This window comes from Pseudorasbora parva, chromosome 21 (assembly GCF_024679245.1).
Source record: "Pseudorasbora parva isolate DD20220531a chromosome 21, ASM2467924v1, whole genome shotgun sequence".
In the NCBI taxonomy this organism is placed as follows: Eukaryota; Metazoa; Chordata; class Actinopteri; order Cypriniformes; family Gobionidae; genus Pseudorasbora; species Pseudorasbora parva.
Window position 1 is genome coordinate 31,319,829 of NC_090192.1, and position 18,154 is coordinate 31,337,982.

At 39.6% G+C, this 18,154-nt stretch overlaps 1 protein-coding gene across 8 annotated transcripts in view; it reads right to left on the reverse strand.

The window, feature by feature from the left end:
• Window positions 1–18,154, reverse strand: part of bahcc1b (BAH domain and coiled-coil containing 1b) — a 142,291-nt gene that overhangs the window by 48,618 nt on the left and 75,519 nt on the right. For 7 of the 8 annotated variants that reach the window (XM_067430694.1, XM_067430695.1, XM_067430697.1 and 4 more), the window contains one exon: window positions 7,724–7,900. The exons of the other annotated variant lie outside the window; for it this stretch is intronic. In XM_067430694.1, coding sequence (XP_067286795.1) covers window positions 7,724–7,900 — 177 coding nt within the window. The remainder of the gene's footprint in view (window positions 1–7,723; window positions 7,901–18,154) is intronic. 8 annotated transcript variants of the gene reach the window in all.

An 18,154-nucleotide genomic window follows, 5' to 3' on the forward strand; every position in this document is an offset into this window, starting at 1 on the left:
ATTTTCTCTTCAGTCTATGAGAAATTATAAACAAAAAATAATTTGCTGCCACTCCATACCTCCCTCTTTCTCTCTTCTAATTTCAACGTCTAATTACTCATTTCAATTTTTTAAATATTTTATTGCTAGGACTGTTTAATATAAATAAATAAATCAGTGATCAAAAAAGTTCTATTAATAAACCCAATTTTAACTAGTCAATCTGTTCCAGTCATTAAGAAGCAATGTAAGTGTACCTCAAAACCAGCTCCACGACACACACGACACAATCATATACCTTTACACACAGGGCACAATGAAGTGCATCAGATTACAGCCTGTCATGTGCATAACAACTCAACATCCATGTACAAAACCTACTGCATGTAATGTGACCTACGGAAAGAGAACAAGAGTCACACAGAGACACACTAATCTAATCATATTTATGTGAACAAAGATTCCTGAGGAAGAGACAGTGAGAGAGATGCATGCCTCTGTTACTGTTCATTATTACAATTCAATTATTACAATTACTCACATATTTCCTTTAACTAGATATTTAATATTTGTCGCCCTGATAATCTAATCTATTCCGTTAAGTCACATTACTTAATTGTTCATTAAAAGTAAAAGCCTTTATGTATAATGCATTATAAAAGTATTTCGTAATGCACCTTATGCAAACTACAGTTATAATACAGAGAGTATAAAGCCTTAAAACTACCAAACTACCATTTTTTTTACAATAATTATTAGCATTTATCAAGAACATTATGAATACCTTTATTATGCATTATGCATAAAGGCTTTAAGTAAAGTGTTAGAGTACATTTTTGTTAAATGTATTTACATTTATTTTTCTAAACGCTACACAATTGTGCTATATTTTATTTTTGCAATACACATTAATGACATTAAAAGTTGTAGTTTAAACAGATATAGAAATAAAGCAGAATAATATGAAAAACAAACAGGGCTGACGCGAAAGCACACATCTATCGCACTAATTGAAGCGAAGCTGCAGAATGAAGCAGGCAGACGGAGGGAGGAGAGAGCAGAACAGAGAGGGGAAGAGGGGGAGGAGATCTTGTCAGCTCTGTTAATTGTGAGATGTGCTGAATCAACGGCTGCAGAATGTGGCCACTGTGGCTGGCTGCAAGAAAAAAGATGCAATAAGCCACACAAGACCGATTCACTTCAAAATGGTGGTAAAACCACTGTAATGAATACCTTTGGGTGGCTTGTTGCTTTAATGAAACGGCAATACAATAAAAGACAATGATGTTCAATAAATAGCTACATTTATTTTTATATAATAGTAATTGAAATAAACAATTGTTTCCTGCAAGTTATATAGTTAATTTGCCTAAGGGATCGCACGTAGTAAAAAAATCTAGATGGAAAATATGAAGCTATACTGAAGTGTGTTTTTAAAAAACTGAAATGATTTTTAACTTGATCAGACAAATGTGGTGCTCATATTATGTTTTAAAATGTAATTTATTCCTGTAATAGCAAAGCGGAATTTCCAGCAGCCATTAACATTAATCCTTCAGAAATCATACTAATATGCTGATTTCAACACTGTAAAAAAAATATTGTAGGTCTAACATTAAAAAAGTAAGTAACCTGGTTGCCTTAAAATTGTGAGTTCATTGTATCAACTTAAATTTTTAATTTCAATAAAGGAAATTGGTTTAATAAATAAAAACTCAAAATATGATTTTATCTGAACCACATAAAAAATTTGATAAATTATGAAAGTAGCATAATTTGGCATGTTTCACTGCGTCTTCACAAATAAAACACACAATTACCCAATATGCTTACAAAATCTTTTAATAATATTTTAATAAAGGTTGTTGATTCTCAAAAATGTTCATTGTATTAACTCAAATTTTTAATTTCAATGAAATTAAAATTTGAAGACAACTAGGTAACTTATATTTTTTTAAAACATCTTTACAGTGAAGAACAATTTATTATTATTATTAATGTTGAAAACTTTACTGCTTAATATTTTACTGGAGTCTGAGGTACTTTTTTCAGACTAGAAAGGTTTTACAAAACAAAAAGAAATAATAAAAAAGAGAAGTAGATGAAAAAAGATAATGAAAGAAGATGGTCTATCTATAATCAATAGTAAGAGAAGGTGTTAGAACCTCAAAGCAGCAAATGATGGAAAAGAACGTTTTAAAAGGGAAGAGGAATGGATGAAGGTGAAAAATAGAGAGGAACGAACCAAAAAACATTAATGTAGAGGAAGAGTGGTTCAAGTACATCAAGGAGAAAGATCTCAGGTATTGAATGAGTGAGAGATAAAAGAAAGATGGACAATGAGATGTGGAGAAAGAGAATATGCGTATGAAAAAGAGAGCGAGAGAGTCTCGGGTGGCAGATCTGTGTGTTGGCTGGGCGCCAGACACTGGAGTTTGGCCAGCTGGCAACATGCCGATTGGGGCTTCCTGGATTCAGTCCTTAAAAACAATCATTTGGACAGAGCGTGTGTGTGTGTGTGTGTGGGAGAACATATATTTGAGTGGGTGTACATGAGCTACTGTAACCAATTATTTTCCTCTTACTCTCTCATTTATTATGAAATATACAAACTGTCTCCATGTCTTTTCCCAGGCTAAACACACTCCACACACACACACACACACACACACACACACACACACACACACACACACACACACAGTCACTGCATGCAACTTGCCAAGCCAAGCCTGGCTTCCTCCACCAGCTGGGACTTCAAAGGTGATCCCCTCTCTGTTGCTTTGAGCCAACTCCCTTGCTCTCCTTTTCTCTCTCTCTCTCTCTCTCTCTCTCTCTCTCTCTCTCTCTCTCTCTCTCTCTCACACACACACACACACACACACACACACACACACAAATGCAGCGCGCAGACCTACCTAACACCCTCACGCACACTCAAAGAACAAACTCTTAGAATCTTTTGCTGTTCCGACTTCATTTCTACCTGCTCCAGGCGTTTTACATTAACACCCAGCGAAGCACTCAGCTGCACGTTTAATGCCTCACACAACACTTGTTTAGAGGATTTAGAGGGCACAAATGTGTGTGAGAGTGTATGCGTGAAAGAAAGAGGGACAGAACGAACGCAAGCATCCTCTGGTCAGGCACAATCACAACCTGATGTTCCTCAGAGCGGGTTCACACAGATGGGAAAACAGGTGTCCAGGTTGCTTTGATACACACAGTGTCACTTTATTTTTATGAGAAAACATAACTGGATAAAAACCAGCACTATTAAGTCTTAATTCACTCTGACAAACATGCTTAGAATTAAAATGACTTTTTAAAAACATTTTGGATTTTGTTCCACAGAATTTTAAAAGACCACTATATTCCATTTAATGAAAGTAAATGGGGATCGTGGCAGTCAAGCTCCAAAATAGAATATCCACACACACACACACACACACACACAAAAAAAAAACACACCATTGAATTATCATAAATGATTCAACCAATTAACTATATTACACATCTTCAATTATGCGATAGGTAATAAAACCAAAATGTAAGTTATTTACTGAAAATCCTGAGAATTCATGACTTTAGCAAATTAATCATTATTCCATGTCAGATATTTTCATTGATTTATCTAGGTTCACAAAGTCTGATTCATGAACATATTCATACTGGTTTTGAAAAACTGGATAAAACGAGTCAATGAATAGAAAAGGTCCAACTCAAAAGAGCAATTTTGTGAAACTGAATTTGGTTCTCAAATTCAACTCACTGACCCGACATGAAAATGTACCCTAGTCAACAATCAATTCTGCGTTTAAAGGACATCTAATAGCCGTCCAAACACACCCTGACTTCTAGGCTAAAACCCGGCAAAGACAAATTTTGGCTGTCAGAGAAATTTTAATAGACGTCTACCCAAAGACATGAAACCAAACAACTTGTAATCACTGTTGACTTGGCTTACATGATGGAATACCTCGCAAGTTATTTTGGCAAAAACGACATGTAACCAAACTCCAGGTTATTTGGGCAAGAAGTAGGTTACTCATAGCCAGACTATATCGGGGCTATAGTTAACCGAGACATGACAGCTATGGCTTGCTGGGTATTTTTCTAAATGCATATTATTGACCTAATTGTGATTCATTCATCCATAGCCCCTTTCACACTGCAATTCCGGCAAATACACGGATAAGGTGACCCAGCATTTGTTCCCGGGCCGCTAGATTTGGTCCATTCACACTGCCAGCGAAATACCGTAATATGTGCGCTTTCACACACAACGCTTAACGGTCCCGGGTCGAGTTGACACGTGACATCCTGATGTGACGTATAATGGCGAGCGATCTCAGCTTCAGCGCGGATAGTAAGGAGCTCCGTGGTCTCGACTTGTGTCTAGTTTGCACATATTTCTGTTTGTTTAATTTTTTAAAACACAGACGAGCTCTTCTCGCACTGCAGGGTTGTATTATTGAAAAAACAAGCTCTAGGAGTCGCACGATAACTACGTACTCGTTGCGGCATTAGTTTTGGCTCTTGTTCACACAGCGCTCGTCCCGGGTCGAATACCGCAATATTACTAGGTCCCCGACCCGGGTCGAATTTGGTAATCAATGCCGAGACGTGGTTGCTTTCACACAGAAGGCGACCCGGCAATGTTCCGGGAATATTGCGGGTCCGACGTGCAGTGTGAAAGGGGCTCATGTGTGTTTTTGTCATTGTTGTTTTTTTACTTCAAAATGTTTTATTAAAAAAAATATAATAACCATCATCCAATCATCTGATGGACATAACCAAGCCCCAATCCTATATTTTTATGTGCTATGATTTCACAATACGGAAGAAACTTGTCGCTACTTCCCTTACATCGTAACTAACAGCTCACCAAAGGGGAAGATTATTAGTGTACATACCTTATGTAGCTCAACCCCTTTTCAGCGCTGCGTTCCTTGTGTTTCATCTTCCAGTTTGTATTTTCACAGCATGAAGGTAAGATCTTACGGATTTATGAATGAACCACTTGTTTTAAAAACGTCCCAGTCTATTGACATTTATTATGACATCTGCTTTAAACGTTACACTGCTCATGATGCACTCTCAGAAAAAAAGGTACAAAAGCTGTCACTGGGACAGTACCCTTCACAAAGGTTCTAATATGTACTATTTAGGTACTAACATGTACACTTTTGGAACCAATATGTACCTGGCTTTTAGAGACTAATATGCACTCTTTAGGTACAAAGGTGTACCTTTTGAAAAGGTACCACCCCAGTGACAACTTGCGTTCCTTTTTTTTTTCCTGAGAGTGTAACTTTCATAATTCTAATATAAGTAAATCCACTTCACCAGCTGATTACTCCTCGACAGCAATGCCATAAAAATATGCAGAGCTACCGCAATAAAAAACTAAATTCTAAAGATGTCTGTGTGCTTGTTTGTCTGGTGCATAAGGTCTATAACAACTAAGATTTCAGTCTATTTGCCACAAGATATGATATGATAGCACAGGCATGATGTGGGCCACTTTTATGGTGCTTTTATGTCATTTTTGGAGCTTGACAGCCATATATAAATGCATAAAAAAGAGCATTGTAAACTTGTATAGGCAAAATAACACATTTTTGTTTCGTGGGAGGAATGTTTTGACTATTTTGAGTGTAACTGTTTGAGACCACTCCATATCTTGTGTTTTCTGTTTGGAAAACACACACCTCTGGCTGATCTGTCTGCCATTGGGCGGTTGGACGTTTGGGTATCTGGTTATCAGTTAGGTTGAGCCAGCATGTCTCATCGTTGGCTTATTTCTATGATATGACTATAAACACACGTTCTCTCAGACACTCATTTACACAAACACAGTGACACACACCTGACCGGGGGAGATAAAGGAGGCACTGAAAAGTGTTGCCTGACCACAAACTGTTCATAGCCAAAAGAGGAGCAGAGGGGCCAAAAGCCAGAAGAGACACACACACACACACACACACACACACACACACACACACACACACACATGCTCAGCAGGGTCCGGAAGCCAGCACCTCCCTGTGGTGATGCTTCTAACCATCGGCATCTCTCAGTTAAAACCGCATTCACGTACCCACACAAATCCACACACAGATGCACACCCCCTGTGTTAGAGTCGGTTGTCTGAGCAGGAAGTAGACCGTTGCAGTTGGGTTTAACCGTAAGGGTCACGAGACCCCTGGGCCTGGATGAGGAAACCCCACATCAACCCCCAAAACAGCGAGCTTCTTATGTTGAGCCTCACATTGCAACGTCCCTTGGCAGTCAGGTGTCCACACGAGCGTTGCGACCAGCTCAACTTCCCCATGAAAACCCATTACAATGATGCTCGAAATGCATTTCCTCGCCTTTCTTATTTTTGTTTTTTGCTTTTAAGGTAATTTACTAAATTGCCGACAGACATTACAGCACCAACCTCATAAAGTTAATGAATATTAATTAACAATTTCCCAGACCGCACAGGAGATCCCGCTGCATCCAATCAACTAACGCTTTTCTCTCCTGTCCTCCCCCTTTCACCCCCCTGGCCTAATGGGTCAGGTGGGGCGTCACATCATCGGTAGCTGGACCGTCTCCAGGGGAACGGGGCTGGGGTAATTGCATGGCTCATTTTGATGACATGCTTTTTATGCAAATGAAGTAGGGAGTGCAGGGACACGGCTGGGGGGGAAACGGAGCCATCCAATCAGTTGCTTCGAGGGGCTAAGCACAATTAAAGACTGATTCAGATAATGAGCTCTTATCACGATGGGGCCGTTTGCATCATTATAGACACATTCTGTTATTAATATTATTGCTATTAGTTTTATTATTATTATTTTAATGGAAGCATCATCATTATATGCATGATTATTGTTGTAGGGTTATTGATGGTTTATGTAAAGCTCTTTGAATATGCACTAGGTCGACTATTCCACTACGGTTTTTTTCCCTCTCCCTCTAACTTTCTCATTCTGTCTCGCACGCGCAGATTTGTTCAGTCATTCAGTTACAGTAGCGCTGGGTGCCAGCAGTAACACCACTGTGTTCGCTGCCAACCACAATTACTGTTCCATTCTGCCAGCTGCCAAGAGCTCCGCAGATACAGAGCAGTTAACCCGCACTGATACACACACACACATACACTTGTACGCGGTTGTACACGAATCTGTGAAAATACCAATAGCAAGTGCTCAGCTGTGCATACTATTTAAAAAGACACAAATAAACACTATACTCAGACACACGCTAAAGGCATATCAATTTATATGAAGCGCTATAAATGTTTAACAGGATAGTCTAAATTAATACATAGACACACAGAGCACACAAGGGAAAAACACAGTTACGCTTTAATATAAAAATCAGGAACTAAGAAAGTGGTACACTAATATAGCACACTGAATCTAATACATACTCTAAAGTGGACGTTTGTCCGTGCTAAGCCAAGCATGGGTATTTATACAAGACTAGTACAGAAAAATATAGTTAGATATAAGGTGTAAGAACCACATATAGAATTTTGGATAGACTGACTGACTGACTGACTGACAGACAGACAGACAGACAGACAGACAGACAGACAGACAGACAGACAGACAGACAGACAGACAGACAGACAGACAGACAGACAGACAGACAGACAGACAGACAGACAGACAGATAGATAGATAGATAGATAGATAGATAGATAGATAGATAGATAGATAGATAGATAGATAGATAGATAGATAACCTTCATGTGAGTGGGGGAACCATATCTGTGACGGGGCCGTGGAGTGAGGTCCAGAGCGATAGGGTGGAGAAGAGGGGGATGATGGGGGTCCGGTAGGGTGGGAGGGAGGAGATCCTAGACTGCTGGCCAGAAACGTTCCCATGAAGGAGGCAGATGAGTTCCCTATCAGTCCACTGCCTGCAGGACAAAATTTAAAAAAAATGTTAAAAATCTGACATACACTCGAAATGACTGAATTATTAAATTAGTGAAAATTATAAAGTGGACCTCCACAATTACAGTGCAGTCGTTACAACAGGAAAATACATGCGGCCTAAAATAATCATCCTAACCGAATTAGACTGAATTAAAGTGCAATTGTGGGAAAGACTAAAGGAAATATCAAGATAGCAAAAAACTTAATGAGAGACAGAAAGTGAGGTATGAGACATTAAAAAGAAACGGAGAGAGTTTTGGAGCATAAGCATGCAGTCTGTTCTGTAAGACACCATTCCCATAGTGAAGTCCCTGTGCTCACTTTGTACACACACAGACACACACTTTGCGACAAGACCAACAAAGGAGAATAAGAAATGGGACGTAATACACTCTCATCTAAATAATCATTACCACAGCCGACCCAAATGTGGTCGTATGTCTGTCCAGCCAGCCAGCAGGGACGAATAATGCAAATAACATTTGCTAAATGCAAATAAACTGCAACAAACCGAAGTACAAAAAAACAACAGACTTTTGAAATGGAATTGATGTCCATACAAAAAATCTGGGTCCTGAAGCAAAACCATTTCGAGAACCACTGACCCAAATCACCCAAAACACAGATGCACAAAAAAGAGAGCGAAAAAGACGATGATGAAATGATAATAAGGAAACCCTGGATCGAAGATCATCAGAGATACAACTTTATTCATCCCTGAAGGAAAATGAGCAAGACTTTATACATTCAAGCCAACAAGGGTTAAATAAATCAAATCCATTACACATGCACAGTACATACAAACCACATGGAGAAGTCATTACATTTCCAACACATCATCTATCTTTTGTTTTCCACAGAAAGAAACCAAGCGAATTTACAACACTCCAATAAGTTTGATTAACCTATATGCTACAGAGGCAGGGCTTTAATAAACTTCAGACATAATATAATTTAAAGATAAGGCAGCTCACCGAAGACGATTAGCTCATGGTGCGATACAGTGTATAGAATCATCAAACCAGCTTATTACACACGGAACTGAATAAAATGAAATGCGCTTAAGACGATGTCTGCACAACATGTACAGTGAAGTCTGTACAGATGAAAAAACACCACGCATGAACACACTGTTGTTAGTTTCAGCGCATACCGCTGTGGTTTCCTGTGCGTCTTCCCCTGACAAAGACCCTGCCCTTGTGTCCTCTAAAACAACCAACACCACCAATTAAACAGCGAGGTGAAGGCGAGTGCGGTTTCATTTCCTAAACTGATAAAAGTTAATTAACGTGGGTGAGAGGGATGAGGTTAAGGAAGACGTTTATGGGTGTGAAATTACTAAATGAGTGCTCTCACAAGATAAACAGAGCACCAGGCCACAGCTCAAGCCCTAGGCAAAAAATGACAGCAAGCAGGGAAAAAAAAGTCAAGAAAGCAGGAAAAGAGCAGCGGAATTACAGGTCTGGAAAGACGTTAGGCCGCTGGTGCCGGGGTGGATGCTGGGATCACAGCCGTCAAGACACTTTGTCTCCGCTCACCCACTCACTCGCCTCGGGATGAAAGTAGCCTTTTTTTTTGCGCTGGTCTAGGAACAGTTTCCCGCTACATGAAATGGTATAATCGAGGCTGCAGAATTTCCAGCACACATTACAGACGTCTTCTCCTTCTTCTCCTCCTCCCAAATGTCCCTACCACCTTCCCACGGGTTCCACTCCCGAAATGAAAGGACCGTGCACTATTCAGCAATGCATTATGGATGCGGTCTCTCTATGGATTCTGGCAAAATCCACCCCTTTCAAATGAACACGGTCTTTTCCAGTTAGTTAGGTCAACAGTTAGGGCACAACAGAAGATTTTTAAAAAGTGTAGGTAATTTGAGTCAATATTTCATGTCAGATTTTTTAATTAATTATAGTCAATTGCATCTACTCTCTAAGAAATTTTGTCAAATTATGTACATTTTCAACATTTATTTTGATGCTAAGATTATGCGTTTATAAAAACAAACAAAAATGTATTTGAGAAGAAAATTTTATTAAATATTTAAACATATATATACATATTTGCAATATTTTTTGACAAAATCTACTTTAATATCAAATGTTTGGTAAAGACAGGATTCTTAGTTCATTGTAATGAAAAATGCGTTGATATACAGTATATAGCTTTTTCACCCAATATTTTAGTGAATTTTATATTTGAATTAAAATCGACAAATTTTTTTATTTAAATGAACTAACAAATATTTCACATTAAACTAGATTTTGTCAAAAAAAAATCTGGCATTTCATCCTCTCATATTTTCATAAACTAAAACCAATCCAAATTGTTTATCTCAACAAAATAAAAAAATGTGCTGAGATTACCCTGTTAAAAAAACAGCATATGCTGGTTAGGCATGTTTTAAAGCATGGCAGCTGGTTTGAGCTGGTTTATGCTGGTCCTTAGATTGTTATGAACTTGTTTAAAGGAATGGTTCACCCAAAAATGAAAATGTGATGTTTATCTGCTTACCCCAGAGCATCCAAGATGTAGGTGTGTTTGTTTCTTCAGTAGAACACAAATTAAGATTTTTAACTCCAACCATTGCTCTCATAATGCATGTCAATGGGGTGTTTTTCTATGAGAGTCACTATGAGAGTAAAAAACACATAGACATACCAATCCATATTAAACCCTGTGGCTCGTGGCGATATATTGATCATGAAGCGATCAGTTTCTATGAGAAACTAAACAGTACTTATGGTTAAAAAAATTTAACCTCATATCAAACTAATCTCATCCAGTATTCCCAATGCCATTAATGCGGAATATAGTAAAAGCCAGGTGCGATTATAGATATGTCTACATAGATGCCTCATTCGACAGATCCGCACAGGAACTAATAAGGATTATATATAAATATCTATGATCGCACGGTTTTGAACTTCTCCGGTGGAAGATGAGATCTGTCTGCAATGAGGTAAAAACAAAAAACAAATACTGTTCGATTCATGTCTTAAGACATCAATGTATAGTCACGAGCCACAGGGTTTAATATGGATTTGTATGTATATGTTTTTTACTCTCATAGTGACTCTCGTAGAAAAACACCCCATTGACATGCATTATACAATCAATGGTTGAAGTTAAAAAACTTCATTTGTGTTCTACTGAAGAAACAAACACACCTACATCTTGGATGCCCTGGTAAGCAGATAAAAATTAAATTGTCATTTTTTTGGACCAGTTTAAACCAGCTCATGACCAGCTCAAACCAGCTGCCATGCTTCAAAACATACCTAACCAGCATGCTGTTTTTTTCAACAGGGTAAGACAAGATTTTTTTTAGGGGAAACAACGGGGAAACACAGCAGTTGATCATTCATGATCTCCTAGAGATTTCGAGTAGCTAAATATTCAATCTATGATAAAATCAAACTGAACTAATGAAAGCAGGCAGAAAGGGAAACCTGATCCACCCTTACATGAACCTAAATACTCCTGCATGATTCAACTCTGCCGGTTGCCATGGGTAGCCTCAGACAGCACAACCACGGACCGCTGACACTGACCGTCTGATGGATAGTCTACTGAACACAAAACTGGAAAGCACATCTGAAACTCCCAGTAACAGCAATGCAAGTTTCATGCACAGAGGTCCAGCCTGGAGGGTAACAAAACAGTGTTTACCAGGGTAATATTATGAGAGCATGAGATGAAGATCTCATCACTGGATTCTAATCTAAATGGCACACACAGCTTTTGATGGGCATTTTGTGTTGTTGTTGTTGTTGTTGTTGTCCAAAATATGCAGTAAAGTGGACCAGACTTAATGCCACAAGTCTGGTTTGCTGTACACCCACCGTACCAAACCATCTGAACAACAGCATAAAGCCCTCGCTCCTCATCTCCTCTACGCCCTCCGCCAACTTCCCCTTTAATAAAATGTTTCCTCTTGTTTGCTTTGCTTTATTGACTTTTTTCTCTCTTTTTTCCTCCATCTCGAGCACGCCGTGGGCCGAGCGTCAGCTGCAAAGGCTGGAATTATTGCTTGCGCCCATCCTACTAACTCCCCCCCTCCTTCCACCACTTCTAATAAACCAAACTGCAGAAATGAATTGCTGTTGATACATGAACAGAGGGATTGGAGGAAAGGAAAGGATGGCGGGAGGTCTAAAAGAAATGTAGCTGCCAAAAAAAGCCCAAACAGCGTGTGTGGGGCGGCATGCTGAACCTGGGGAAGCCCAGTCACTGTGAAAAAACAACAGCGACAGAGTCATTACGGCGGGAATACAGTGAGCTATAAAGGATGATGCTGTCTTGTCAGGCGGATCCCCAAAGGGAATGTGTGTTTATTTATGTCCGTGGCGCGAAACGCGGCTGAACGAGAGAGAGTGACTCTTGTGCGAGCGCTTAAGGAAATCGGGTCATGTGCATACTAATCGCCTGATTCCAGGCTCAGAGCAACATTAATCCAATTAAGGAATTAAAAGGAAGAATCCTGAAGAGTGGGAGTCCCGAGTGTGTCTGCCACACACAAATACACACTCACGTAACTGCCAATTGCACAAGTGCATGTTCAGCCTTGTCATCAAATGAGAGTCCCCCAGCGCTGCCCTTTAGTGGAACAAGACGTGTGTGTGAGACTGACAGACAGGCAGACAGTGTGAGAGAGTGTGAGAGAGTGTGAGAGAGAGAGAGAGAGAGAGAGAGAGAGAGAGAGAGAGAGAGAGAGAGAGAGAGAGAGAGAGAGAGAGAGAGAGAGAGAGAGATGTGGAGGAAAAAAAGGCAAGTCAGAGGTTTGGATTATGCGTTACTTGTTTAAGTCAGAGATCCAAATGAAGTGCAATCCTTCAGCGCACACAACAGTTCGAGGTTCTAATGGGTCTATGTGTTACATTACAACAGCTGTCTCTCTCTCTCTGTCTCTCTTCACAGGAGGATGTTTATGTCTACTGGTGCTGAGTACTCAGTTCAACAGACAGAGATAACACAAGTGTTGCTCCAAATATGGTGGAGAAGAGAATAGAGAAGTAACAAGAGTAAAGTTAAGAGTAACAGGTACAAACTCAACGTTTTTTTTACACCTGTACCATATATAAATATGCCAAATGATATATAATAAATATACAAATCTGCTATCAAATATTTTATATAAAGTCTCCAAATCTTTGCATGTGACAACACTCGTTTTCCAACATAACTGTGCCAGTTTCATGTCTCTTGTATCGCTCTGTCCTTTGTCTCATCTAATAATAAAACAATTTAGCTCATTCTCATCAATATTGTATGTCCATAATTTACTTGGTAAGTAGTTGTGCAATAAGAGGGATAATATATGGTGAGTCAGTTAATATTGCAAAATAAACCCTGACAGGGTGAACAGGACCCTGGCGCATGGTACATGAATACTGTACTAAATTTAAGAACAACAGATATCCCTGTAGAGATAACTAGGTAAACGTGTAAACATGACTGACCAAGCTGTAAGCAAGCTTCACAAAATCACAAAAAGTCATATAACACACACACACACACACACACGTCTGGTTCACTATCTTTGTGGGGACTCTCATAGACGTAATGGTTTTTATACCGTACAAACCGTATTTTCTATCCCCCTACACTGCCCCTGCCCCTAAACCTACCCATCACAGGAAACATTCTGCATTTTTACTTTCTCCAAAAAAATCCTCCTGTATGATTTATAAGCCTTTTAAAAAGTGGGGACCGCTGGCTGGTTCCCACAATGTAGGTAATCTCAGGTTTTACTATCCTTATGGTGACATTTGGTCCCCACAATGTAATATAAACAAGGACACACACACACACGTTTTAGCTCCATGAATGTGTTTAGCTCCATGAATGTGTGAGGTGGAACATGTCTTAGATGGCAGGGCTAGAGGAGGAGGGGCATGAGAGACTTCATATTAATGGTTTTGTCAGGGGAGTGGTTCCCTCTTGTGTGTGTGTGTGTGTGTGTATGGGGGGGGGGGGGGGGGGTGTTTACACAGCTGGGTTCCACGCTCTCACACAACCCCACATCTCACTGTCCCCCAAAAACATGTGCCACTCCAGAAAAACCCCAATATTTTCTCTCTCCGCAGTCATAATAAATAGCCTCTGGGAGGGAGGAAGGGCAGGGTCTGCAGAAACAGCACACTTCTCTCACTGCCTGTTTGTTTTGCGTCTCTAAGCCGTGACTCAGTCAGTTTGGGATTGTGCCGTACAAGAGGATATTTTTGAAGTCCTTTGGTTTTGGCCTGATCGCTTGTGCGAATGAGTCTAAACTGACATGGGAGTATTTAGGGTAATCCACATGTAAAATTAGCATTAGTCATTAATCATTTCTGTTCCTAAACACAGAAATGGCAGAGACAGGAAGGATTTAAATGAACATGGCACTGAATGTGTAACCCTGCTCCTGCTGGAGGCCTATCCCCAGGTTGCGCTCTAAAATTACATTTGTAGGTATGCTGCTAGAAGACATTGCGACATGATAGTTTCGCATCTTGAACAGAATTAAATTTAAGGCATTCGTTGATAATCTTTCCCTCCAGTGAGTTGTTAACTGCTGCGACCGGATCACTGAGTCATTGAGTTTAACTCAAGAACCAGATCAGTCCAACTGATTCAACTGGAACAAATGATTAATTCAAAACGTTGGTAATACTTCTCTCATAATCTTGTCAAAGAAAGCAGAGGCAGATATCAAGGTTTAAGTGATTAAAAACGTACATTTCAGTCATGATTTTGGTCATCGCAATATGTTTACATTAAAGCAAACTATTTTGGTTCTTAATATAGTAGATTCTTTAACTTTGGTCAATAAAAGTGTTGTGGGGAAAAATATTAAATAGGACAAAATTAAGATCATAAAACACATATTGACCTAATCTCCCCAGGGATAGCTAGTCTCATTCAGGGCTTTAGATAGATCCGCTTAATCATATCACAACTCCATATTGTACTCTACGACAGGAAGCAAGAATCAAGGTCGGATTACACCTACAATGGTTGCCGCACATTAGTCCTTTTTTTCTTCAAATCTTGGAGTGAACACCAAAACAGGCAGGAAATAAAAAAGTGGACAGATTAACAACTCCAGCTCAAACTGTGAAGAACATGCTCCATTTTTCCTAGAACCACTAGAGATGTGCTGCTGTTGTGGAATTTCCTCCCTGGTGATGTCACTTGTGAATGTTGTGCCAAAAAAGACAGATTTGCATTTTAGAATTTAAATGTAATTTATCACTGGCGTGTGCGTAAACGTTTTTTTTTTACCTTTCACTGTTATGTGTGTTTGGATATGCCATCCGTGGTATTCCCCTGTCATGAATTAAATTATAACTCAGAGGAAGCGCCTTCCCCTGGGAATCGGGAAGAGGCTGTATGAGTGGGTGTGTGGTCTTGCAAGTGTGTGAGTGTGTAACTCTGCATCTGTGTATTTTAAAACAGGAGGTCAGACTGGAAGTGAGTTAATTCCCAGAGGATTGGGACACGCCACACCCCAGAACCGCCACAAACTTTGAAAAAAAAAAGCGAGCAGAAATTACAATGGTGTGTATGTCTGTGTGTCATGTGTGGGTCGTCCTACGGCAGGATCATTAAACACAGCTATGCAGCTTCTCAGAATGAGGTACGTCAAACCACACTAAATAACTCACACAGAGGCATGAAATAATATGTTGCAGAGGAGGAAAGGCGATTTGAGAAAAAGACAAATAGGAGAAGGGGGAATTTTAAACCGGCAACAATGAAACAAAAGAGTAGACGGAAAGCGCACAGCACACAGCAGAAAACCAAAGGCCCGAAGATCTATAACCGAAGTCCGACAGCCAGGTCTGCGGGCCGGAGTGTTTGTGTAGGCACGGACGGCACAGCTGGCGGGAACAACTGAGCATCGTTTGCTGGACAGTAAAAGTGCATCGTGCATGTAAAGAAACGGAGAACTGCACACCACCCAAAGAGAAAAAGAAAACAATGACGGATAGTCTAGAAGCAATGCCATGAAGTGAATGAGTAATTCAAAAAATACATTTGTTTTTTTCTAAGATAAAAGTTTAGGCCTGAAACAAATGTGTCAAAATACAATTCATAATATTCATTTTTGTGTGTGTGTGTTGTTGCCTTTATTACGATAGGATTTTATAGAGTAGACAGAAAGGGAAGTGGGAGAGAGTGGAACGGGACCGGGAAAGGTCCATGACTCGAACTCAGGTCACCCAAAGTGCAATCGCGCTACATATAGGAGCGCTGCCCACGAGGATATCGCCTCCGACTACAATTCAGACGGACCTATTTTAACAATCTGGGCACATGGTCTAAAGCGCATGGCGCACTTAGGGCGTGTTCGAATCCACTTTTTAGTTTAATGGTGGGAAAAAACGGTCAGCATGCCAGGCACATGGTCCAAAAGGGTTGTACCTAGTCTCTTAATGAGTAATGGGTGTGTTTTAGGCATAAAATGCAATAAATGAATCAGAGTCCTTTAAAAGACAGTTGTGCTTGTGTAACGGAGGCCAGCTAGTAGTTGCTGTGCGAGTAAAAACTCACTCTGATGCTAGAGTTTGCAGCCTTTAGCCTCCTTGTTAGAGCATCGGACTCTCTTGTCGGTAGACCCGGGGTTACAGTAGGGGTTGTACCATGACGGCTATTGGTGGAATTTGCAAGCGGAAAGACTGAACGCTTCCGCGGAGAGGAATCCTTTTGTTTTTCATATTTAAAAATGTTTGCGTGCTGCTGTGCGTCCCTGTGTCTAATTAGCAGAGTGTACGAACGTCGTGCCCCCGCCTATAGGCGCATATTACTAACGTGCCCTTAAAATAATACAAAACATACTGCGCTATTGACTTTAGACCAGGTTTTTCTTGGTCAATGGAGAAATAATTTTCAGTTGCCTCTAAATAGCAACAACAATAAACCTGAACACACCTAGTTTTCAGACCAGCACGCCAATGGGCGAACAGTTAGGCGCAAGTGCATTTGGATGTGAAAATGATAACTGCACTGAGCTGAAACTAGAAAAATCGACGGGTGTATGATATAGGGCGCATAATGTTAAACAAGAACATGTTGCATTATCAGTGTTGCCACAAGGGGCACTATAGCAAGCATGGGAGTAAACCGTCTTCTCTGGTTAATTTTCTTATTCAAGTCAACTACTGTGTTGTGTTGTGTTGTGTTGTGTTGTGTTGTGTTGTGTTGTGTTGTGTTGTGTTGTGTTGTGTTGTGTTGTGTTGTGTTGTGTTGTGTTGTGCCAAAATTTCAGCAACTAAAATAGTTTGGCAGAAGTTTTGGAAATCATTGACTAAACAGTGACGTTTAGCTTCTTTATGTTTTGACTGTTTTAGCATATTATTTGTGCATAGAACGTGGATAAGCTCCAGCAGGTAAACATGTCAGCAGTGTGGACCCACTTTGCTATGACCAAAAATGAGGACAAAGAAGCATTATGTAAAATTTGTTTAGCTGAAATATCGAGAGGCTTACATGTGTCAACGAATTTTATTACCACTGGTTTAATTTATCACCAGAGAACACAACACCCTGAGTAGAATAAAGAGATCAATTCACAAATTACCCAAACTGAATACCAAAACTTTGAATTAGGTTTAATTTTTGACCAAATAAAATTGTTTTGTGTTTCTGTAAAATATAATAACATTGCTATTATATATAATATATACACTATTATATATACACTCTAAAAAATGCTGGGTTAAAAACAACCCAAGTTGGGTTGAAAATGCACCGACCCAACAATTGAGTTGTTTTAACCCAATGGTTGAGTTGTTCTTACCCAGCAATTGGGTTGTCTTAAGCAACATTTAACCCAACCACTGGGTTAAAACAACTCAACCACTGGGTTAAAACAACTCAACCATTGGGTTAAAACAACTCAATTGTTGGGTTAGTGCATTTTCAACCCAACTTGGGTTGTTTTTAACCCAGCATTTTTTAGAGTGTAACATATATAATATATACTATGTGAACATAAATGCTTTCAAAGGGTCAAAATGCAATTCATAACATAAGGCAATTACTTGTTGGCACAGGGGGCAAGTTAGCGAGCATTAGCAAAAACGTTATTTTTCTATGATCAGTTTTCTGTTAGGCAGAGCAACTACTGTCAACAACTGCTTGCTAAGCAACTAGTCACAATTAATCACAATCTTTAGTACTGATGTTTGTCCCTGAAATGCAAAAATAATATTAGTGAAGGCCTGAAACATGTGAGTGTGTGAACACAA